This window comes from Nyctibius grandis, chromosome 12 (genome assembly GCF_013368605.1).
Source record: "Nyctibius grandis isolate bNycGra1 chromosome 12, bNycGra1.pri, whole genome shotgun sequence".
NCBI lineage: Eukaryota > Metazoa > Chordata > Aves > Nyctibiiformes > Nyctibiidae > Nyctibius > Nyctibius grandis.
In genome coordinates, this window is record NC_090669.1 from 4426030 (window position 1) to 4446381 (window position 20352).

Below are 20352 nucleotides of genomic sequence, written 5' to 3' on the forward strand. Positions count from 1 at the left end.
GTCCCTTCCAAGCTCAAACATTGTATAATTCTATGACATTAGACCTTGCAAGCCGCACTGCTAGCAGGACCTAAGAACAAATTTTTCTCTGTTATTCTATGATGGCTCCAGATAGACCTGACAAAAAGAAGATACCCAGACAGCACTCACAATACAAAAATGGCTACTTCTGAAATTTCTGATTAATACTGCAAATTCCTTTGCTGCTTAGGAGTAAAATTCTAGCACTAAAGTTATATCAAATATAAGTATATTTAACTGCATTTACTGCAATGTACAAAATGAGCAAGAAAAACTTTTTCCTTCTTAAACCATATATATTTACTATAAATTACTCTGATGTAAACAGTAGACATGTTAAATATGAATATACATCTATTTAATATCACAAATCTTAACATTATCTGGTGGGATATTGTTCTTCCGTTGTAAGAATGTTTTAATGCTGGCACTATTACTCGAGGAAAATGATTCAAGTTTTTAAATAGGGAGACTATTTATGAACTACATCCAAATGAATTATATTTTGTATGTTCTTTATACAAAATACTTCAGAGATCATGGCATGATACCCCTGTCATTTTGTTTTCAGACCAGAACCAATAATCTGAAGGTCCCTTGCCCTGTTGAGGGAAACTAAACCACCATTTCAATAAACCATTAATAATGAAAACCCTGGATTCTCTTAATCCATGAAGACATTCTTTTGGGGATTCAAAACTCTAATGTAAATCAGACAAGCTCAGCTGGATTGCCATGAAATCAGACTGGGTCTGTATCCTCTCTTGGCATACAGCATTTACTTATAGTTTACTTTAATAGGAAGTTATGATGATGGCAAATTAAGAAGAGAACATGTGCCTTTGATTAAGACCACCAGTATCACCAACAGCTAAATACAGAGGCAAAGTAGGACACATTTCAAGAACAAACACGTAAGGCCATATTTGAATGCCCACTATTGCAAGTAATATACATATAGACATTTACTAGAACTTTCAAGTTCAAAAGAACAAAACAGCTCCAAGTGCCTTCATTCAACAAATTCATGGCTACCAGGCTGGGCTCCAATTCTTTATTGGAAAGGCACAGTTGTAATAGCTCAGAGCACGAAAGGATGGTGAATTGTATTGTCATACTTCTGGAGGGTAAAATGTAGCAGAAATTATGAAAGAAGAATGTTATTTTCATGCTTAATGTTATAATTTCTAAGTCTTTCTCTCTGCAAAAAGCCTTTTTTCTTGATATAAGATGGGCGTAAATAAAGATTGCAAGACATGCATAAAACTTATTTGACAAAACCATGTCTACTTGGCTACTGATATTTTCCTATGTTAATTTTTCTGATTAACTACATAATTCCATAATGAATCCATCTGCTTATGGATGATGTATTCATACATCTCTTACCAGTACGCTGTAGAATTCTTAAAAATAAAAAAAAAAGTAATAAAACCAATGACAAAATTGCTTTGAAAATATCTAATATTTAAAAAAATTTATTATTTGGGATAATCTTCTCAATGTTCTTTAAAATCAAATTGCTAATTTATTCCATCTGAAAGGCACCATAGGGACAGTGTGTGATGAACAGTAAACATCTCACTGGCATGTTTCACAACTGGGGAATTTCTCTGTCTCCGAAAGAATCCAAATGAAATGTGAACAGCACGATATACAAATAGGAGCTAATCTGTAGCTGCATAGGCGTGAAACCTTTAATTTCCATGCTATCGTGGCATCTTAGGCACATTCATGTCAGAATTTTCTTCAATAAAATTAGCTTTTTTATGGGAAGGCTCAGCAAGATCTTCTCCGCGGTCTCTGTTACTCAAGCGCTCTTGCTCTTCCCTCTTGCGTTTGTTAATCAGGTGATTTTCTCCCTCACACAGCTTTCCCTCTGGGACACCCAATGTTCTCAGACAGACAATAGCTGCAGCCTGTTCTGCTAGTTTCTTTGACTTGTCCCTGAAGAGCAAGCAAACAGAGCACAGGTAAAAGTAGAAACCGAAGTCTCTACAGGGCCAAAAGATAATCAATTTCCTGTCTCTGATGTAACACCATGAAATAAACCGCATTTGTAGTCATCTCACAGCAGAACAAAATAGGTCAGTTCCAGAAATTTTTTGAATCTTGCTAGGTGTCAGTGTTGATGCATCAACTCCTGATGTAATATTCCTAGAAAACCTGCTTCTATCACGTCTTGTGTCTCAAACACTCTTCATTTCAAAGGTATGAAGTCAATGTGTTTGGCCCAAGTGGTTGCAACCCTCAAAAAGGATTGCAAAATATGATCACTTAAACAAAAGTGAGTTTTGAAGGATCACTTTCTTGAAAGACACTCAAGCTCAAATATAATCTCTGGTAGGTGTACAAGTTTATTGATGCTGACAAAAGCAGGAACTGTTCCATAATAATAAAAATTCTGTCATTTCTGAGAGGGACTGCAGATTACACATTTGTGAAATTCAGTATTTGAAAACATTTTCTTCTCAAAGTTTCATATCAGCTGAGCTTAACTTCCTAGTCTCTGAATAGGAATGCTGCAAACACCAGTAACTGTTGTGTGCATTTGTCCTCTTTAAAACGTTGAATGCTAAGCTCTAGCTTTGCAGTTAAATCAAGATCAACTTAGGTGGAAACGCCTGAAGTCAGCTCCAGTATTAACAGGTGGTTGTATAAAATACCTTCATGAAACTTTAGAGCAGCCCTGGATGTAACTGTTGATTAACTGTGATCTCCAAGAAGCCACTAAACTGTCCTCTGCTTCACTGGATATAGACACTTAATCCTGGCTTGTTACTAAGAATGGATCTGCTGTAGTAGCTGAAGACATCATCTCCTCCAACGTTCTCCTCTGCCTCCCTTGGTTAGTTTCTGAACTCTTCACACACACAATTGAACTGGGTCACCTATTTTCTCCCCTTCCAATACAATTTGTGGACTAATGTACTAAGTGAATTAAAATCTGTAATGGTTTACTTGATTATGCTAAAGCTTACTTCCTCTTGTCACATTCAATTCTCAGGAATTTTTAATCCTTTCTCCCTCCCAGAGGTAGCTTTAGAAGGTAGCTTTTAGTTGACTTTTATCAGAGTCAACTGGAATAAACTGGAGTACCCTTTCATTGCAAGTTTTGAGCAACATCTCGGAAACAATTACAATACAGCTGCAAAAAACCATTAAGGATAGCTTACCACAGAGTTGATCTGTATTTTTGCTCAGCTACCGTCACTACTGAACAGAATAATCTATCCAGTGGTCTTTGAACCTGGAGAAAAAAAGAATCAAAAGGGAGGGGGGTGTCAAAAACCAGTCAAGTCATATAGAGAACAAACAACATTGTCAAGGTTCCTTGTTATTCATCTTCACACTACAATCAAGTTACACCTTTAAAATTACTGTAATTCACAACACAAATTTAACCTTGAATATTTAAGATTAAAAAATAAGAAGATATTGTCCAAACTGCAAATATTTTTGCTTTACAAAAAAAAAAATCAAATAATGTCCCCATCTAACCAAACAGTTGCTCCTGTCCAGTATAGTTCCTACCTGTAACAGTGTGCAACAACAGAGAAAACATTCTGAATCCAAATTCTTTACTTCACAGAACAAGTAAAAGTCAGTCAGTCATGGACTCTTATGTAATGACCTGTAGTTACAGCAACTTCTTTCACACATTAATCAAAAACCAGACTGAAGATCTGACTTTTAAATTTTTATTTTCTAATAAAATAAGCTGCTATTTTCATACATAGGTGTATTATCACTTCTGAAGCTGCTTACTCAAGAGCTATGCCAGACTGGGAAGCAGAATTTCTCACTTCCTTGAGTCCTAAAATACTTGATTTCATAGACAAGGCAGAGGAAGAGGTTTGAAAGAGTTTCTTCATTGACTCACAGTTTCATAAACAGGCTGAGGATGCTTTTCTTTCCTACACCATTCCAGAAGATACATTTTTGGAGTAATCTGTGGTGGATATTCTCGCCTAGACAGAAGAAACTGTGGTCAACAACTGTGCACAAAGTTCCATTTTAAAACAAATAGTGATGCTTATTATATTACTTCTACCAGTTATTCTTTGTGGTTTAATTTTACAGCACAAATTATGAGAAAAGAGATTCTAACTACACAGAACAGAGATATAGTTTGGCAGTGCTTATTATAAGCAACAATATAAGATTATACTCTAGAAGAAAGAAAAGCTGCCTCTGTTATGAGACAATAGAGTTATCAAATAAAAAAGGGTAGGAAAACTAGGCATTGATTCCGTTACTGACAAGGAATTGTAGCCCCTTGTACTTGGCATAAAAAGAAATACTGTAAAACCACTGTATTCAGTCCTCAGGAAGTGGTAATATATCCTGTAAATACTAAAGCATTATATCTGGATTTGAGGAGCATTTTACATCACACTCTTCTTGAGCTGTTTGATAGACTTAATAGCAAACATAGCAAAAATAGCAAACATGGGTATAACATAGAAAGTAACAGCAGTTCTACAGGTTTCACAATTATAATCAAATGTTATTTAAAATAAGATTGTGCATAATACCATGAATTAGTTTTTCGAGGAATACCTTAGGAGCAGAACATGTTTAGAAGACTGCAGATAAGCACATATGTTACCTGCTTCGAAAAGAGTATTATGAAATTTGTGCAGGACTACTTATAGAAAAGCTATTGTGTTTTAGTTAAAATTCACCAAAAATAACTGAACTCTCTATCTTTGTATACTCACATTCTTCTGCCTACAGATGTTTGGATTTTTTTAAAAATCACTCAGCACTTTTATTAAGTTAACTGTGAGAATTAAGCAGTCTCAGGAAGCCTGGAACTAAAGAACATCTTACAACATCCAAATAGCACAGGAAGAGTGGTGATGCTAGTGATTATGTAACTATGTACACAAATTGCTTCATAAAAATTCACTCACTAAGTGCTGTTATGCAAATTGGTATTTTCAAAAAAACTGTAAGGCACTGTCAAATTCACAGTTTTTATTTACAGATGCAAGATAGTGAAAAACTTAATTTGCATGCTTACTTGTCAAATCTAACAGCCATTTTTATTACATCTGGATCTTCCATTTGTTCATCTTCATCTTGTGTGTCAGTTTCTAAAGATGTTTTCTTTGCTTCAAAAATAGCTGTTGTTTCTTCATAGAAGTCAGCCATTTCAAAGACTTCACTATTAAAACACAATTCCTTTGTATTAAAGATCAGCTTATAAATTTTTGTATCATATTATGACAGAGAAAAGTAAGTACAGAAATCAATTGTTTAAATAGAGTATATATGTACAGAGAATCACATGAAAGAGCAGCTATATTCTGCACAGTGACATCATATTGTCTCTCCTTCAATTCTTATGAGACACTGTTAAGCTACAAGTAGAAGAAGAATGTTCTCATTTCCAGCACTATATATTCAATTTGCAGCCTGAAAGTCCAGGCAAAATCAATCAGAAATATAGGTCCTGCAATGTTCCAGTTATTATCTCAATTAATAACCTTTGCATGAATGAGCAAAGAACGTCTCCAAGTGACTCCTGGCACATCAGCTCCACAATGGCAACATGAGCAAAAAGTAGGAAACAGATTCTTCTTCTAATTTTGGTACTTAAAAATACTATACGCTGTAAACACTATAACATCTAAATACATCAAAAACTCAGATTTTCTGACTTCAGAATATTATTCACAAGCCCAAATACAAGTCCTGCAACTAGGATCTGGGTCAAAGGCAAGAGCCCCAAATCCTTTTAAATTTCAGATTCATGGCAGGCTGCGTGTACTTTGAAAAACTGAGACTATTCATTTTCTGCGGATGATAACAACACTAAAACCCATAGCATAAGAAAACTTCTACTTTCGGACTGTTATGAGAATGCTCATTGCTATAAGGCTATTCAATGACAAAATGAGTTCTGGCCACAAAGCCATCTCCAATGCTCTACGTGGAAAAGCAGTGAAGCTGAATAAGGCTAACTGATGCTTCTAAGAGAAGACAACTCATTATGGACCTTTTTTTGTCTGAAATGCAGCAGCCTGTTTTCTTGCATGCAGTACTGAGGTGAAAACCTCGAATGGCTGTATCATGACATCACCACCAGGAGGCAGCAGTATTAAGTAACATTTTTGTCTGAAGCTGTATAGGTGCATTTTAAATAACTGAATGTTCTTCAGTTACCTGGACATTAAACAGGCTGTTTAGAACAGTGGTTAAAAGACTTTGAATCTGCTGATAGAAAGCAGTTTTATAAATTTTCAAGTGTCTCCCTCTCTGTCCCTCTCATGCACACACTACTTTAGCCAATTTTGAAATTGGTATTGCATCCCACATACAAAAACTGATCATGTTCTATTTTGGAAGCCCCTAAAGAACCGTTAGGCATGGCACGTAAAACCAGCTAGACCTCTATCCAGTGTTTCTGTGTATAAACTGTGAATCTTCTAATTACCTGTTTAAAGGCTTGACTCTTACTTTACAATTTCTTTTCTTTACATACTGTGCATTACTATTAATTCAGTAGAGAATATCATCACCCATACAAATTCCCTTCATTGCATTGTAATGTAATAATCGTGGGCAGCAGTGTTTATAGAGAGCCAAAATTGGTTAATCGCAATAAACTGGCAAAAGTATTGCAGGCATTTCCATTCATTTTGAACATGAACAGAATGCTGATTAGGGCTTGCTAGAAAACAGTAACTCCATGTGCAAAATATTTCAAGCTTTCAATATTTCTAACCATTTTCATACACGTAAGATAACGAACAGTTTCAGACTGTTTATTTTATAAAAACAAAGAGACTCTCTTCCCCTCCATTCCATCAGAAGGATAATTATACCACACAACATGGACATGACACATGCAAGCTGAGACCTTTATTTTGTTCAGTTTGGGATGGGTCCACACCTGAAATCCCCGCCATTCTGTGTGAATTCTTTAATCACATGTCTATTTTATGGTTTCTCTCAAACTTTTCCTTCTTCCTTTTCCCTCTCCTCTGAGAAATTTCATCCAGACTGTTTCAGATGTCCAGAATGAAGAAATTCACTAAAGCTACTATATTTCCTCAAAAAAGTTGTCATTATTCATTAAGATATTTCAGGAATGAAAAGCAATACACCTGAGTATCATATAGGCAACCTTCTTACACGGTTTTGAGTTTCTCTCTAAGTGTTCATTTAAAAGATCTTGTCATAAAAATTCCAGTAACATTAAAACCCTGAAGGTACGAAATGCCAGGCAGCGTTACAGACGGAGAAGTGGCTTGCAAGTCTGACAGAGAGTACAACTCCTATTTCTGAAGTACAGCTTACCAGATCTCCCGTGTGGACTGCGCAGCATGCAGCTTCTTACCCTGAGTAGTTTCCAACTGTTCTCTTAACATCTGACACAAACAGTATTTTGTGTTGGTATAGTGATTATCATATCTCACTGCCTGAAGAAGAGAGACAAAGTATATAAAAACATACCAAACAAATATATCTTATATAATACTCACGTCTCTTGATGAATTTCGAAATTGTTTTTGAAAGGCAAACCACAATGTACAGTTTCTTCAATTAGATATTCAAGACTACTCATGAATGTGAGTATAATCTGATTATTTTGGCACGTTTTCATGGACAGAAGTTCAACTTACTTATATACTTATGAAGAAAGAGTTGACCAGTTTACATAACTGACTAGTGATGAAGTGATTATTTTATTAATTAACTAGTTAACGGCAGTTCAAATTCTCAAAAACCACAAAATTTTGAGTCGATTACAGGATCAAAGCCACAGATTTCTGATTAATTTCCTATTATGTCATTAAAATTGTGTATTTTGAATAATAAATAAAACTTTATATAATACATAAGTCAGCTAATGGACCTATAGTACTACAATACAGCACTACTTTATTGGCAAATCATTCCCTTTGCTTCCCTGCTCCTAAAAATTCTTGACAGTATTTGTGAAAAGCAATTATTTCTAAAAATTAATCTAGCAGCAACAGTATTTAATACACCTTCACTTTTCTGTTCAATGTTATTTGCACACCTGTAATATCAAGAGAGCTGGCCATCATACCATTAGCTTTCCAAATTCCTAAACATTTTTCGATAGCCTTGTAAGCCTCATAAACGTTTCCAAGAAACTATGGCTAAAAAGCATGCTACGTAAGAAAAGAATGATCGGGAAAAACTGTTTTCTGAATACAGATTTCTGAAAATTTTTTTCTGAACAAAATAAAACAGAGGAGGCAGTGGTTGATACGCAAGACTCATGTCACATGTAGTATGTTAAAATATCCCCAGAGCCTAAGTCTTTGAAATTAAGAGGAGTTAAGATACTGTAGTAAGATTTGGATTAACAATTCTGAACAATCTTAACTACAAATGCGATCTTCCAAAAAAACATACATATTTGATGTACTCTTGCATGACTTCCTTTAAGGGGAAAAGACCCTCTTTTCTGAAGATAGACGGGTTCCACATGGCAGCACGAGCTATCATTACTGATGAGGCAGCTGTTGCTTTCTGGAAGGTCTCAATGTCCGTATATTCTTTGATGAAGTCATGAGATCCTCCACTAAAAATTAACATCACTGTTATAATCATGAAAGTTTAACACAGCCTTGTATTTTCAATGTGATATTACATTATTAATGGTGACAGAGTCTATTTATGATATCATCTCAAATCTAAGAGAACAAACGGGTCTGAGAGTTTTATTAGCAACGGCTCATTAAAACATTGATTATATATAATATTTTCCATTATCTGCATACTTCTCTTAAAAATAGAACTGTTTTTATGAAGCAAGCATATAGTTCGTGTTTTACACAAGCTGTGCTCTCACACAGTTCTTAATGGATAAGGCTCACAGAGAATCACTTCCATGTTGTTTGAAAAATGATAACCTTGTAATTGCCAGTTCTGTAACCTTCAACTGCATACTAGTTGTGTTGGCACAAGTAATACTGAAACCAAGTTAAGTAGGGACAGTATGGACAAAATCATTCCATTTTCCCTCTGGCACTAACATACGGAGAGTAACTACAAGTAGTACTTCTGGATCAGTCACAAAGCACTTTAAAGTTAAGAGAAGGTTGCACTGCTTCTATTGTATTGCCTCTGCTTTCAAGTCAGCAAGTCAGATGTTAGTAAGCAAAAAGAACACTTAAAACACCTTTTCTTTCTCTTCAAGTTTCCCTTCACAACATCTTTTAAATGTAAAATAAAAGTTGGACTTTTGAACTATAAAGTAAGAGTAGGATCTTTATCCCTTCAAAACACTGTCAAATTCAAAATAAAAACTAAAGAGTGATAAATTACTTGAATGCAATTTAATTCAATTCAAGTTTTCTTGTCTTATTTTTTTTTAGCACCGGTCTACTTCCTTTTATTCATTCCTGTATATTTCCTGACCAAGCTTGAGGTAGAAGTGGTTAAAATCTCAAAATACTAGCCGAGTAAGTTACAGCAGGGATCAAGTATCATGGATCAAATATATTTAATAAGCAGGATTCCAAGTTGCACATTTACATTTCTTGAGAGAGGGAAAAGTTTCACTAAGTGGATTTAAAACACAGATCATATCCTTTTCAGAGAAACCATAACTAAAAAATAGGATTGTTAAGGTTAGTTCAGCATGTTGGGATACTTGCAAAGTAAATCGACATAGGGATTAATTAGAAGCAATTTATCAACAATAAACCCTCTGATATTTCTTATTTTACTATCACAGTGTTACTGAAGGATCTATCAGTACAAGCAAACAGATTCATGTCTGTAAGCCTGAAGACTGAGGAGGTCTTAGGGAAAACGTGCGGCCACAGAATGTAACACTGCTTTTGAGCGTTGGGACAGGTGATCTCTAATGTGCAAGTGTCCAGGATACACAGTGGTAGGGTTATAACCAGTCACTGCACAGGGTTTAAAAGCACAGAGAATTCAACTGCTGGATGAAATCAGAAACAACTTGCATGGGATGGACTGTGACACACAAAAGCAATACTTTTTGAAAAACATACGGAATTTTTAAACTAAAAACTGAGGTATGGTTATATGTCGTAAGGCCAACTTCTGTCACTGCTACCTCTATTCAGATTTGGTCTTTGGTACCAGGTAACATTGTATTTGCCCTACATGAAGGATCTTCTTCCTGCACTTACAAATCTTAAGTTAGGCGTAGACACCTTGCAATAATGAGCTAATTAGTCCAACTTACTTTGCTATTACTGGAATGGAGACTGCTTCAGATATGGCTTTGATCACATCACAGTGGACAGGGTGCTGAGGCCTCTCCTCCTTCTTCCTTTCCAACAAACAAAAAAAGACAAGACCAAAGATTTCCTATGGAATTTGTATATATTTGAATCACAGCACACATGACTCAAGGATTACTGGGACATACTTATTTCAGCTTATTTAGTTTATATATTTGATGTAATCTTCCTTTTTTTTTTTTAAACACAGAAGAATTATTTCATATCAAATACATTTTAAAACATTGTTACTGTAATTCCATACCCAGACAAGTAGCATTTTTTAGATACAAAGTAAGCAAGATAATTTTAGTTTTATTCGGTCTTTGAGAAAAAAAACTTAGAAAAATAGCAGCAAGTGGTTCAATTCCCTAATTACTGGCCTGATTTTCTACAACACCGATTTAAGTAACAGCTGAAATCAGAACCACATATTACATGTAGAGTACACTCTAGTCATATCTTACTGTGCTACATTCACCAGCAAACTAAAAAAATCTAAGTCTCTCTCGCCTAAAATCGATTTACCTTCCATGGACTGCAATGGCAGCAATACCAGTTTTTTCTATTCTCTTTACCAGATTCACAGTATCCTCAACCTGAGGGATAAAAAAGAATTACATGATTTGAGTTCAAAGAAAAAGGAATAACTATCATGTGATCATTGTACAAACAAATGTTGGAAGTCTTTTCTTTCATCAAGAGGGATATGATTCCTGTGTTTCAACAGTAACTCCCAACATGCATAACCATATAACATATTCTTCAACTAAAGAACTACATATTGGCAAAAATAAGAATCCATTTTCAATACTTCCTTGAAACTATAGACCACAAACTTTCTCAAACCAGGTAACTCTGTAGTAGGAGAATATTTTCCAAAAGGTTTTTAGACTGTCATTTGAAAATTATACAAAACACTTAATTAACAAGTCCTCTCTAACAACTACTCTGTAAATTGTTATTCAAATGCATCTTAATAAGAGGATGCCTTCTGAAATCAACGTAATGTGCAATCACACATCTATAAATACTGCTCTCATATGTATCTTAAAGTTAACTAGTATCTAAAAAATTCTAGTGCTATTCGTACATGACCAGTAAATCAAAAGATAGAGGGGAGAAAGGGGAAGCTTCCAGTATAGCTTCAAAGAGGTAAGATGCTGCTAAAAGGCAGAAAGATATTTGGCACACTGCTGGATTAGCCTGCCTTATGCAGCTTTGGGGAAATGGAGAGTGAAAAAAAGATAAGGCCAATTTTCTTTTCAAAAGCTGGAGAATGATCTGTGGCTCATCACAAAAATAGCACATTCAGTCTTTGACAAATGCTACATCCACCATCTGGCATGGACACAGAGACAGAAGCTCACCTGCTGTTCTGATGGATGACATGTTATGCAAAAGCAGCTTGAAACAAAAAGGAAGAGGCTCTAGGACAGTTGTAGAAAATAAAAAGGAGAGGTGCCAGTACTTTGATTTAATAATTCAGTACTTCAAAACCAAAATGATCTTACAAAGAGTTACTGATTCTTTTCACACAGACTTCATTTGTTCATTTCATAATTTTAAGTGCATGTGTAAATGACTTTTGAATAACAGCTAGCTCAGTTACAGTTCATCCATCTTCAGAAGTATCAATCCAGGTCACATGCAATCATGGTATCTAGGCAGGTAATTAAATACACATTTGCAAAATAATCAGTCATTAAAAGAGAAGGCACATCGTCTCCTGGAAGTTTAAAAATATGTAGGAAATTCAACTGGAAAAAAAATACAGTAAGAAATTATGTCAGCTGTAAAACAAGAATGAACCTATGTATTTTCACTACATTCTTAAGTTAAATTTTAGAAGAATATTGACAAAATAAAATGTAACAGCTTTAGCAATACAACCATCTTACCACAATTTCTTTGAAAGGAACTATAGTATCCAAGAATCTATCCAGAAAAAAAAGTCTAATTGCAATGAAAATGTTGCTTCCGAGAGGGAAGATTATGAACCTCTTCGTATAAGCTAGCAATTTCAGTCCTTCAATCTCTCAGTTTCTAAAAAGGCTGCAGAAGTTGTTTTTAATTTAGGTATCATTTGTAGTATTTATTGCTGTCATTGAACACACAATAAACCAGGAGTCAAGTAATGCAAAATTTCCTTGAAGTGTAGAATATGAGTAGTTTATAGAGCACAGGCAGTTTCTTTTGTAAACACAATTTAATTACTGAAATCTTCATTAATGTGAACGTTGGAAGTTGGAGAAGTAATTTAGGGCTCGGTCTTCCCTTCTTGAAGTTTAAACTTCAAGCAGACTGTGAAGAAATTCAAAGTTCACTGCACTGTGCTGATGTACACATGATGTTACTCTCAGCCAATTCCACATTCGGCAGTCGTCTTCTAAAATAAAAGTGCATTTTCCCTTTTTATTTTCATTTAGTGCTTATCCACCAGCAAAAGCTCTGGGATTAACTCAGTTGGTTACAATAAACAGGACTAAAATACTTTATTAATAGACATATCCACATTTGGACTTCAATGAAATAAGACCATGTGTAGGCATCTAATGTTTAGTATTTTCTTGACTTTTTAAATTAGAGAGGCGAAATGAAGTTTGGTATCTGATGTGACCAGCCAGAAAGGCAACTTGGTTGGAAGGAGAAAACTACTGAATAGAAGAAAATGTCTTCTGAAAAATACTGAGAGAGAAAATGCCCGCCAGCCTGAAAACCGTTAGCCTGGGAACTAGGTCTGTGAACTAGAAGCATCCTTGATAAGCACAGCTGGGTACCTAGAAACCAGAGACATCCTGAGATACCATTGATAAGTGCAAAAACAAGGAACTGTATCAGCAGCTTATCATCTGAAAAGGTAAAAAATAGTCTGGAAAAAGGGGAAAATGTCCTGAGAAGGAAAGAATCTGTAACTGCCATTGGCTGTTCTAACTGCAGGAACATGAAAACAGTCTGGAAAAAATAAAAATTCATCTGAAAGAACAAAAAACAATCGTCTATTGGCTGCCCCAGGTGAAAAACAGGAATTAACAGCATCTACTGGCTGCTTGAGGGGTGGTGTCCTACACCCTCTCTTGTCTTCATGACATAAAAATGACTTAATTTTTATCCAAAATGGAGTTTCTCTCTAAGAATTTCCCACACATACTTTTCCTAAACAGGTTGAACTCTCCTCACAAACTTTCTACGAGATCTTGGGTCGTTTCAGTTTGTCTTCCTACTTCTGGGATGGTTGGGTCCCCTTCTGGGACCAGTTTGTCCTTCTGTCTGGAATGGTTCAGCGCCCTTCTGAGAGCTGGCTAATACCACTTTTGTGGCATTTGTGGTAAACTGTAATAAAGTCAGGAAATTTAGAGGATAAAAGCCTCTGTGTCCTTGTGTATCATGGATTCCGATGAATCCACAACCACGATCTCTATACACCCGCAGGTCAGATAATCCTTTAGGTCATGACAGCATCCCAAGCAGAAATTACAGAAATTATAATTCCAAGTTCTATTTCACAGTAACAGGTCTAAAAATGCAAATATATTAGAATGCCATATATTCTAATTGATTTTAAATCACAGATTTAAACAACAAGTAAACACTTCATCTTAACAATTTATGTTCTTACTGAGGGCAAAATGCGGATTTTGCAGGTTACTGGTTTACAAATTCCTTTAACGAGGGTAGTCAATATCTGGAAAAAAAAAGAAAAAAAAGACAAAAACATGATCACAATGGTGACATTAATAAAGCTCTCCTCCCTTCTCTCTTGAAGATATAAAGAAATTAGAACAATGTAACACTAGTTGCTGTTCCTCTATAAAGAATCTTACATGCTAGACGGACACATGCATTCTGTAACTGAGTACATAATTGTGTCCGATAGATGTACAAACCTATTTCTAGTCCAAGCTTTTCTTATTTCCACTTCTTTTTTGATTTTAACCTGGATTCTTACAGAGCAATTAACTGCTGCTGGTCTTTCAACACTGCTTTTAATATGAGGTGACCAGTAAAATCTGGTAATTTCAAAATAAAGTGCCAAAGTTTTTCATTTTCATGCAACTGTTTTCATAGTCATCTTATATTCGAGTTGTGAGTTTCTTATGAAAACTAAATGTAAGTATTCCCTAAAAGATTTATTTTTTTTTTAAAGAGAAGAAAGTCTTCAAAACAGAAAAAAATGAGTGGAAAATATCAAAATATCAAGCAGGAACATCATTCAATCTTCTAAAAGAAAATAAAAATTGTAAACTGAATTCCACACTTAACACAAAGCATATTTTATTCATTAAAACAAACTCAGAATAAGCAGACAAGTGAGCAGTTGTTAGCTTAACCATTTAAGAACTGAGCTAGAAAAAGAATCTCCTTTTCACAGGCTGAATTTATGTCCAACAGACCATACCTAAAAGGGCCATGTAATGGCCTACACATGTTTAAATCACTGTATAACTACACAATAAGTGGTACTAGAAATCCAATAGGTCTTTAAATAAAAGAGTGGAAACCACCTGATCCTGACTGTTATTAGAAAAATACTTTTTTCCCTACTGTTCTTTGAAATATTATTGTGCATGTTATTGTGAGTACACTTCTCTTGTATAAAATGGATGGAACTGCAGGTAAATGATTTCTTTCAGTATTGTGTATACTATGAAACTTGAATTTTGTTTAATGTTACTGCACTTATTAGGCTCCCAAGACAGAAATGAGCTGTTATAGCTAGCACTCACAAGCGGCAAGCAGAACATCTGGCAAGTAATTAGCGTCATCTTGTACTGTCTACTCAAGTCTCTCCTCAGTATTGTTCTCTCAAAAAAACCCAGTAAGATCCAAGAAAATTATCTAAAACCCCCCTCTCTTTAGTATTTTTGATTTGTATTATTTTTTGCATACAAATCAAACTGAAATGACACCATTTGCCAAACACTATCGCTATAATATTTTTCTTACAATAGATCATAAGCAAACCTTAGAAGTTTTCAGTGTCAGCCTCATCAAGGATTCCAATGTGAGAACCAAATCCTTCACTTTTTATTCATATGGAAAGCTTGGTTTGGAGCTGTAATTTCATATGTCTTTTGCAGGCTATAAATTTAGTTATCCCTTTGCAGTTGGCTAAAAGTAATTTTCATGCCTAAGATTTGCTGCCTATTAACATCTTAAATTGAAAAGAACAATTCCAAATTTTTGAACATCAAGTTTCCTGCTCTTCTGAAGATCAAAACAAAATGTAATGATTGCAGAGGGGAAGGGAAGCTGTTAGCAATCATATTTACAACCACCTCTCATTCCTATGAGAAATATTTTTGCCAGATTTACTTCTAGCCTGCTAAATATTTTCCTCTCAGTTCCCACTCCTAAATTTTTTTCTTTCAGCCTTCATCACTCATGCTCCATAAATTAGAATTTAATTCTGGATGGAATCACCCACCTTACATAATTCATGGACCACCATACAGGTTCATACAGGGTTGTGTATATATATATATACACACACACACAAAAGAATTTATATACATATAAATATACACATACATATGTATGAACCTTTTTCATACTGGTTCACATAGAGTTTTACATACATATGCATATGAAACTCCTTCCTCTGCAGATATAGCACCACATTGTGAAAGTTTTTAAACTGAAAAGGAAGAAGGTAGCAATTCTATAGTCCAGACAAAGACAAGGAGAACTAAATTAGGATTATTTATCCATAACCTGAATTTCAGTATTGAAAACCAATTATTCCACTCTAGATTTACAAATTTGTCTTCTATGCATTCATTCCTGATTCCAGTAGAGCACAGTACATAATACTTTCCAAGGCAGTTCAAAACCCACAAGGGGATATACTTACAGACTCTATTTTGTCAGGATCAGATAGCAGTGCTGCTCCCATACCTCCCTGGGAAAAGATACAGAAGCTGTTACGCGCTAGGCAAACACATTTTTCAATTCCATTATTTTACCTAATAGCAAACCACAGCAAAATACAATGTTCTAATAAAGAGGGGAAAAAAAAGGAGCAAATAGCAAAATCCAAAATGCAGGAACATTAGTGAACACTTTGGTGAAACACATTTCCTAGAACTGTATCAGAGTAATTAAGCAGTCATTCAGGGCACCAACTTGCTCCATTAACTGATGGAGCAGACAGGATTTCAAAAAGCCATTTTTAGCAACTGTAATCATCCAGTTTCTGCTCATTAAGTGACAGCTGAACAGATTGATTGTTTCAACACTACACACCATGTTTGAGAGTTCTTTATGTCAGTAGTTTCTGTCTACATACTACATTCAGAAAAACAGACTAAGACATACTAAGTGGTTGTATTGAACACAAATTATGAACCCTAACAATTTAATATTTTAGCTGTTCTTTCTGCACTATCTCATCTGCATACACAGATCTAGAGGCCAATGGGCAGATGTAAGAAACACGTTCAAAACTGTATGAACTTTTTTGACCCAAAACTACTGTCAGAGAATAACCATTCACCAGCATTTGAATTTTTGATCTTTCATCCCAGTACAGGGTGGATGTTTTGGTGTTTTATTCTTAATTATGATTCTGTGGAAGGATAAAAGAGTCTTCCATGTCATTAGTTATAATACAGAAGAAAGTAATAAAGGCTAAAGAAAACATTACTGGAAATATCATCAGACCATTAAGAATCTCGTGAATTCAATCATCCTCAACATGAATACAGTTCCTTGGTAATACCACTTTATCTCAAAAGCCATCTGGCAGAAAAAACCAAGGAAGTTCAGAAACAACAGAATCTAAATACATAAATAAAAAGGCTCCAGAACAGGGGAAATTAATATTTGAGTTTAAAAGAATGCAAAATATTTATTTTCACCATACCTCACTTACTTTGCCATTTTCGTAAGTTATCATCAAAACAAAAAAGTTAATGGGATTAAAACAGAAAAACCCTAGAAATGTATGTGGGTAAAACTATTCACAAGTTAGATGGCATATACTAGACGAATTTAAATAATTATTCTTCAGAGCGCAAGTCAACCTACAAAACTAAGAAGTAGTAAAACAGAAAATTCCCCTATAAATTGATCCATCTTATGCCTTTCTTGCACCATTGCCTGGTACTTTCAACACTGACCATTGTCAGATCCAGGCTGAAACACTATGAAGTGTTCAAGTGAAGATACTAGACACGTGAAAAGTGTCCAGCATTCTTACACACCTCACATGTTCCAAAGGAAAAGCAATCTTTGTGATGGAAAAACATCAACCCTCTCTTATTCTACAGTCATTGGGGCCCTATGGTTCTTCCATTCCAGAACTCCATGGCACAGTCTGTCCTTTTACTTCTTTAAGGCGATGTGGTCTAAAATAAACCCTTTTCCTTTTCAAGTAGTTTTGTCAAAAGACATGTTCCATTAATGGAAAATAAATCCATTTAGACAAAGCATTCTTTTCTCTTGGCTGAAAAACTGAGAAAGGAGGACAATATACTCATGTGGAGTAGCGTCTGTACGTCATGGCATCATGCAAGGTATGGGGATGTTTGGCAGCCCCATACTGTGGCAGCCTTTACTGTTCCTCGTTTTGACAACATTGCTTTCATGCACCAGATCTCATTTCAACTGGCCATGTATATATGCGCCAGATACAATAAACTGCCACAGAATTATGTATTTTTCTACTGTGAAAGGGGAGAGGGGAAAAAAAAAGTTTTAGTTGGTCCACAGGCAACTTGGTTTGCAACAGAAAATATATAAGCTCTATAAAAAGCTTAGGCTGATACTAGGAATTAGGTCAGATCTCAAGTTACCACTTACATTCGTGCTCTTGCTTTAGGAAAAGGCCAGTAAGAAGCTTCCAGATGTAAAAGACAGGTAACAAAGAATTAGGAAGGGAAAGTACTGTCTATGTGGATGTACTGGTTTTTCTGTTTAAAGGATGAAGCATTACAGCTTCACATGGCAGAGAACTTGCTCCAAATGCTAAAAATGCCAATACTACAAAGACTAGAGGACAGAAAGTTTAAATGCATCAGCCGGGCTTCTTCCTTGGAATGAAGTTAAGTCTTCTAAGTTGAAGTTCTTTTTCTTTGACAATAAGTGCAAAATTTCTTTTATCTATTCTGCATGAACATCTGACATCAAAATGGAGCTCTGTGGTCTAATTCATTGATATTTTATCTATACACTAACTGGCTTAACAGTGCTAACAATCAGTTTGACTACTCTGTTTTAGCCACAGATGATAGTGGACTAGTTTAGTATTGCATGTGCTTAACTAAAAAAATCAAGTTTTAACTGATCCATCCTCCTCCCACTTAAAACTGACCAATAATTGAACTCACTGTTGCTAAGTTGTGAATGTTTACTTGCTCAGATGACAAACTCTGATTCCTATTTTTATTAAGGCTACGCAGAACATATTTCACTCATCCAACAAATCAGTGACCTCAGGAAGATGTTAAAAAAAACCCAAACCACTTTATTTTATCCCACCTCACAGAATTTACTTTTAAATGTAACATACAACATGGCCTGTCAGTTTTCAGAATTCTAAACAGCTTGAGTGCTAACTTTGTACAATAGTACAATTTAACCACCTCACTATGTTTTTCCCATGTCCACACTAACTTGAGACTACAAACTTCATACATGATTACCCGCCTAAGGATATGGTATGTTTAATAACATGACCAAACCTATTCTTAAGGGAGATTTCTAACAGACTCTTATTTTGCTGGATTAGGGCCATGACACCTTCAAGACTTCTTTGTTTATTGCGAAAAAATAAACTCAAGTTTATCTGCATGAAAATTTTACTGCTTGAATTTGTTCAACCTGAAAAACCAGAACTGTATTACACACTCCACCTCTCTAAGAAAAAGCTTATGTAAGAGTAATTAAAATCCACTTGCCTTAGTAGAATATTCTTTTGGGCATCCCATGTTGATATCAATACCAGCTACATCACTCTCTCTGAAAGAGAAAAAATAAAAACTTAAAATATTTTTCAGCATATTAAAACAAAAATCAGGAAACAGACATCTTTCCAGGAAATTTGTTCCATCATCATTAAGGCTTAAATGAGAATTCAAGGTTAAGTTTTTATTTGAACTTCTGAATTTTTAGCTACTCATTAGTTACATATTTACTTTAACAGCAGTCTGAAGATCAGTCTGTCCACAGGTTTCAGTGACCACTGTTGTGCAGAAGCTGCAAATACTCATCTTAAATATGTTTATATAGGAATAAGTATATGTAAGTATATCGACTAAATTCATCACTGTCACTAGAACAAGTCCTGCTGAAACTTCCATCTATTTAAAATAGAGGCTCAAAAATACCTTTTAAAAAGGTCTGAGACACACTTTTCATTTCTGCACAATACTTTATTGGGGGCTCCAAACCACAAACAGTAAGAGACATTTTCAGGCATACTGGTTTTACTTGCAGCTGTGCAATACTCAGGGAAATTTCATATTGGAGAGATCAAGGATACACTTTCTGCACTAGCAAAGAGCCATCAATCCCAGTACAGAACACTTAAGCAGCTGCTGTTTTGAGCAAGAATTACTTTAAATAGAAGTTGCAGTTACACCATTATACCACTAGCCTTTTGAGATGCTACACTTTACAGCTCCTACAGAACTTTTCTTGGTGCTATCAAGACCTACCTTGATCCTCTCAATCATAAAAAATTGTCTTCCACAATAATTCCTCTACAAAAAAACCCAAACAAACCCATGGCGGGAAGGGGATGACAGAAGATGACTTACACAAGCTTAGCTACTGCCAGGGCTCTTTCAGCATCTGCTGAACCCTGTTGGTAAAACAAGAGGATTTATAATTATAAAATGTCATCAAATTAATAAAAAAAATTGGCACACGTGTACAACTATATTTACTCTAAACATTTAGTATAAAGTGACAGAGACCCATTCACAGCACAACGGATAGCTAAAACATTTAGCTAAAGCATGTACTAAGTTAGCCAACGAATGAGAAAAGGTGATGCAAAAAAGGGATCCGAAGAAGTCTGTCCACCCTCTTAACCTACAGCAGTCTCAAATGTTCTTAGCCCATCACCATTAGATATTCA

General features: G+C 35.2%; 1 protein-coding gene across 3 annotated transcripts in view; it reads right to left on the minus strand.

Annotated features, from left to right (window-relative positions):
• DUS2 (dihydrouridine synthase 2) overlaps window positions 1-20352 on the minus strand; it is a 26972-nt gene continuing 6620 nt past the window's right edge. For 2 of the 3 annotated variants that reach the window (XM_068411106.1, XM_068411105.1), the window contains exons 5-16: window positions 20030-20073; window positions 19169-19229; window positions 16123-16170; window positions 13888-13953; window positions 10797-10867; window positions 10232-10318; window positions 8422-8590; window positions 7333-7454; window positions 5051-5194; window positions 3905-3992; window positions 3198-3271; window positions 1098-1968 (exon numbers count right to left, since the gene is read on the minus strand). In XM_068411106.1, coding sequence (XP_068267207.1) covers window positions 1731-1968; window positions 3198-3271; window positions 3905-3992; window positions 5051-5194; window positions 7333-7454; window positions 8422-8590; window positions 10232-10318; window positions 10797-10867; window positions 13888-13953; window positions 16123-16170; window positions 19169-19229; window positions 20030-20073 — 1212 coding nt within the window. In that variant the 3' untranslated portion in view covers window positions 1098-1730. Of the gene's footprint in view, window positions 71-1097; window positions 1969-3197; window positions 3272-3904; window positions 3993-5050; window positions 5195-7332; window positions 7455-8421; window positions 8591-10231; window positions 10319-10796; window positions 10868-13887; window positions 13954-16122; window positions 16171-19168; window positions 19230-20029; window positions 20074-20352 lie in introns of those variants that run through there. The other variant, XM_068411108.1, reaches the window with a different exon arrangement.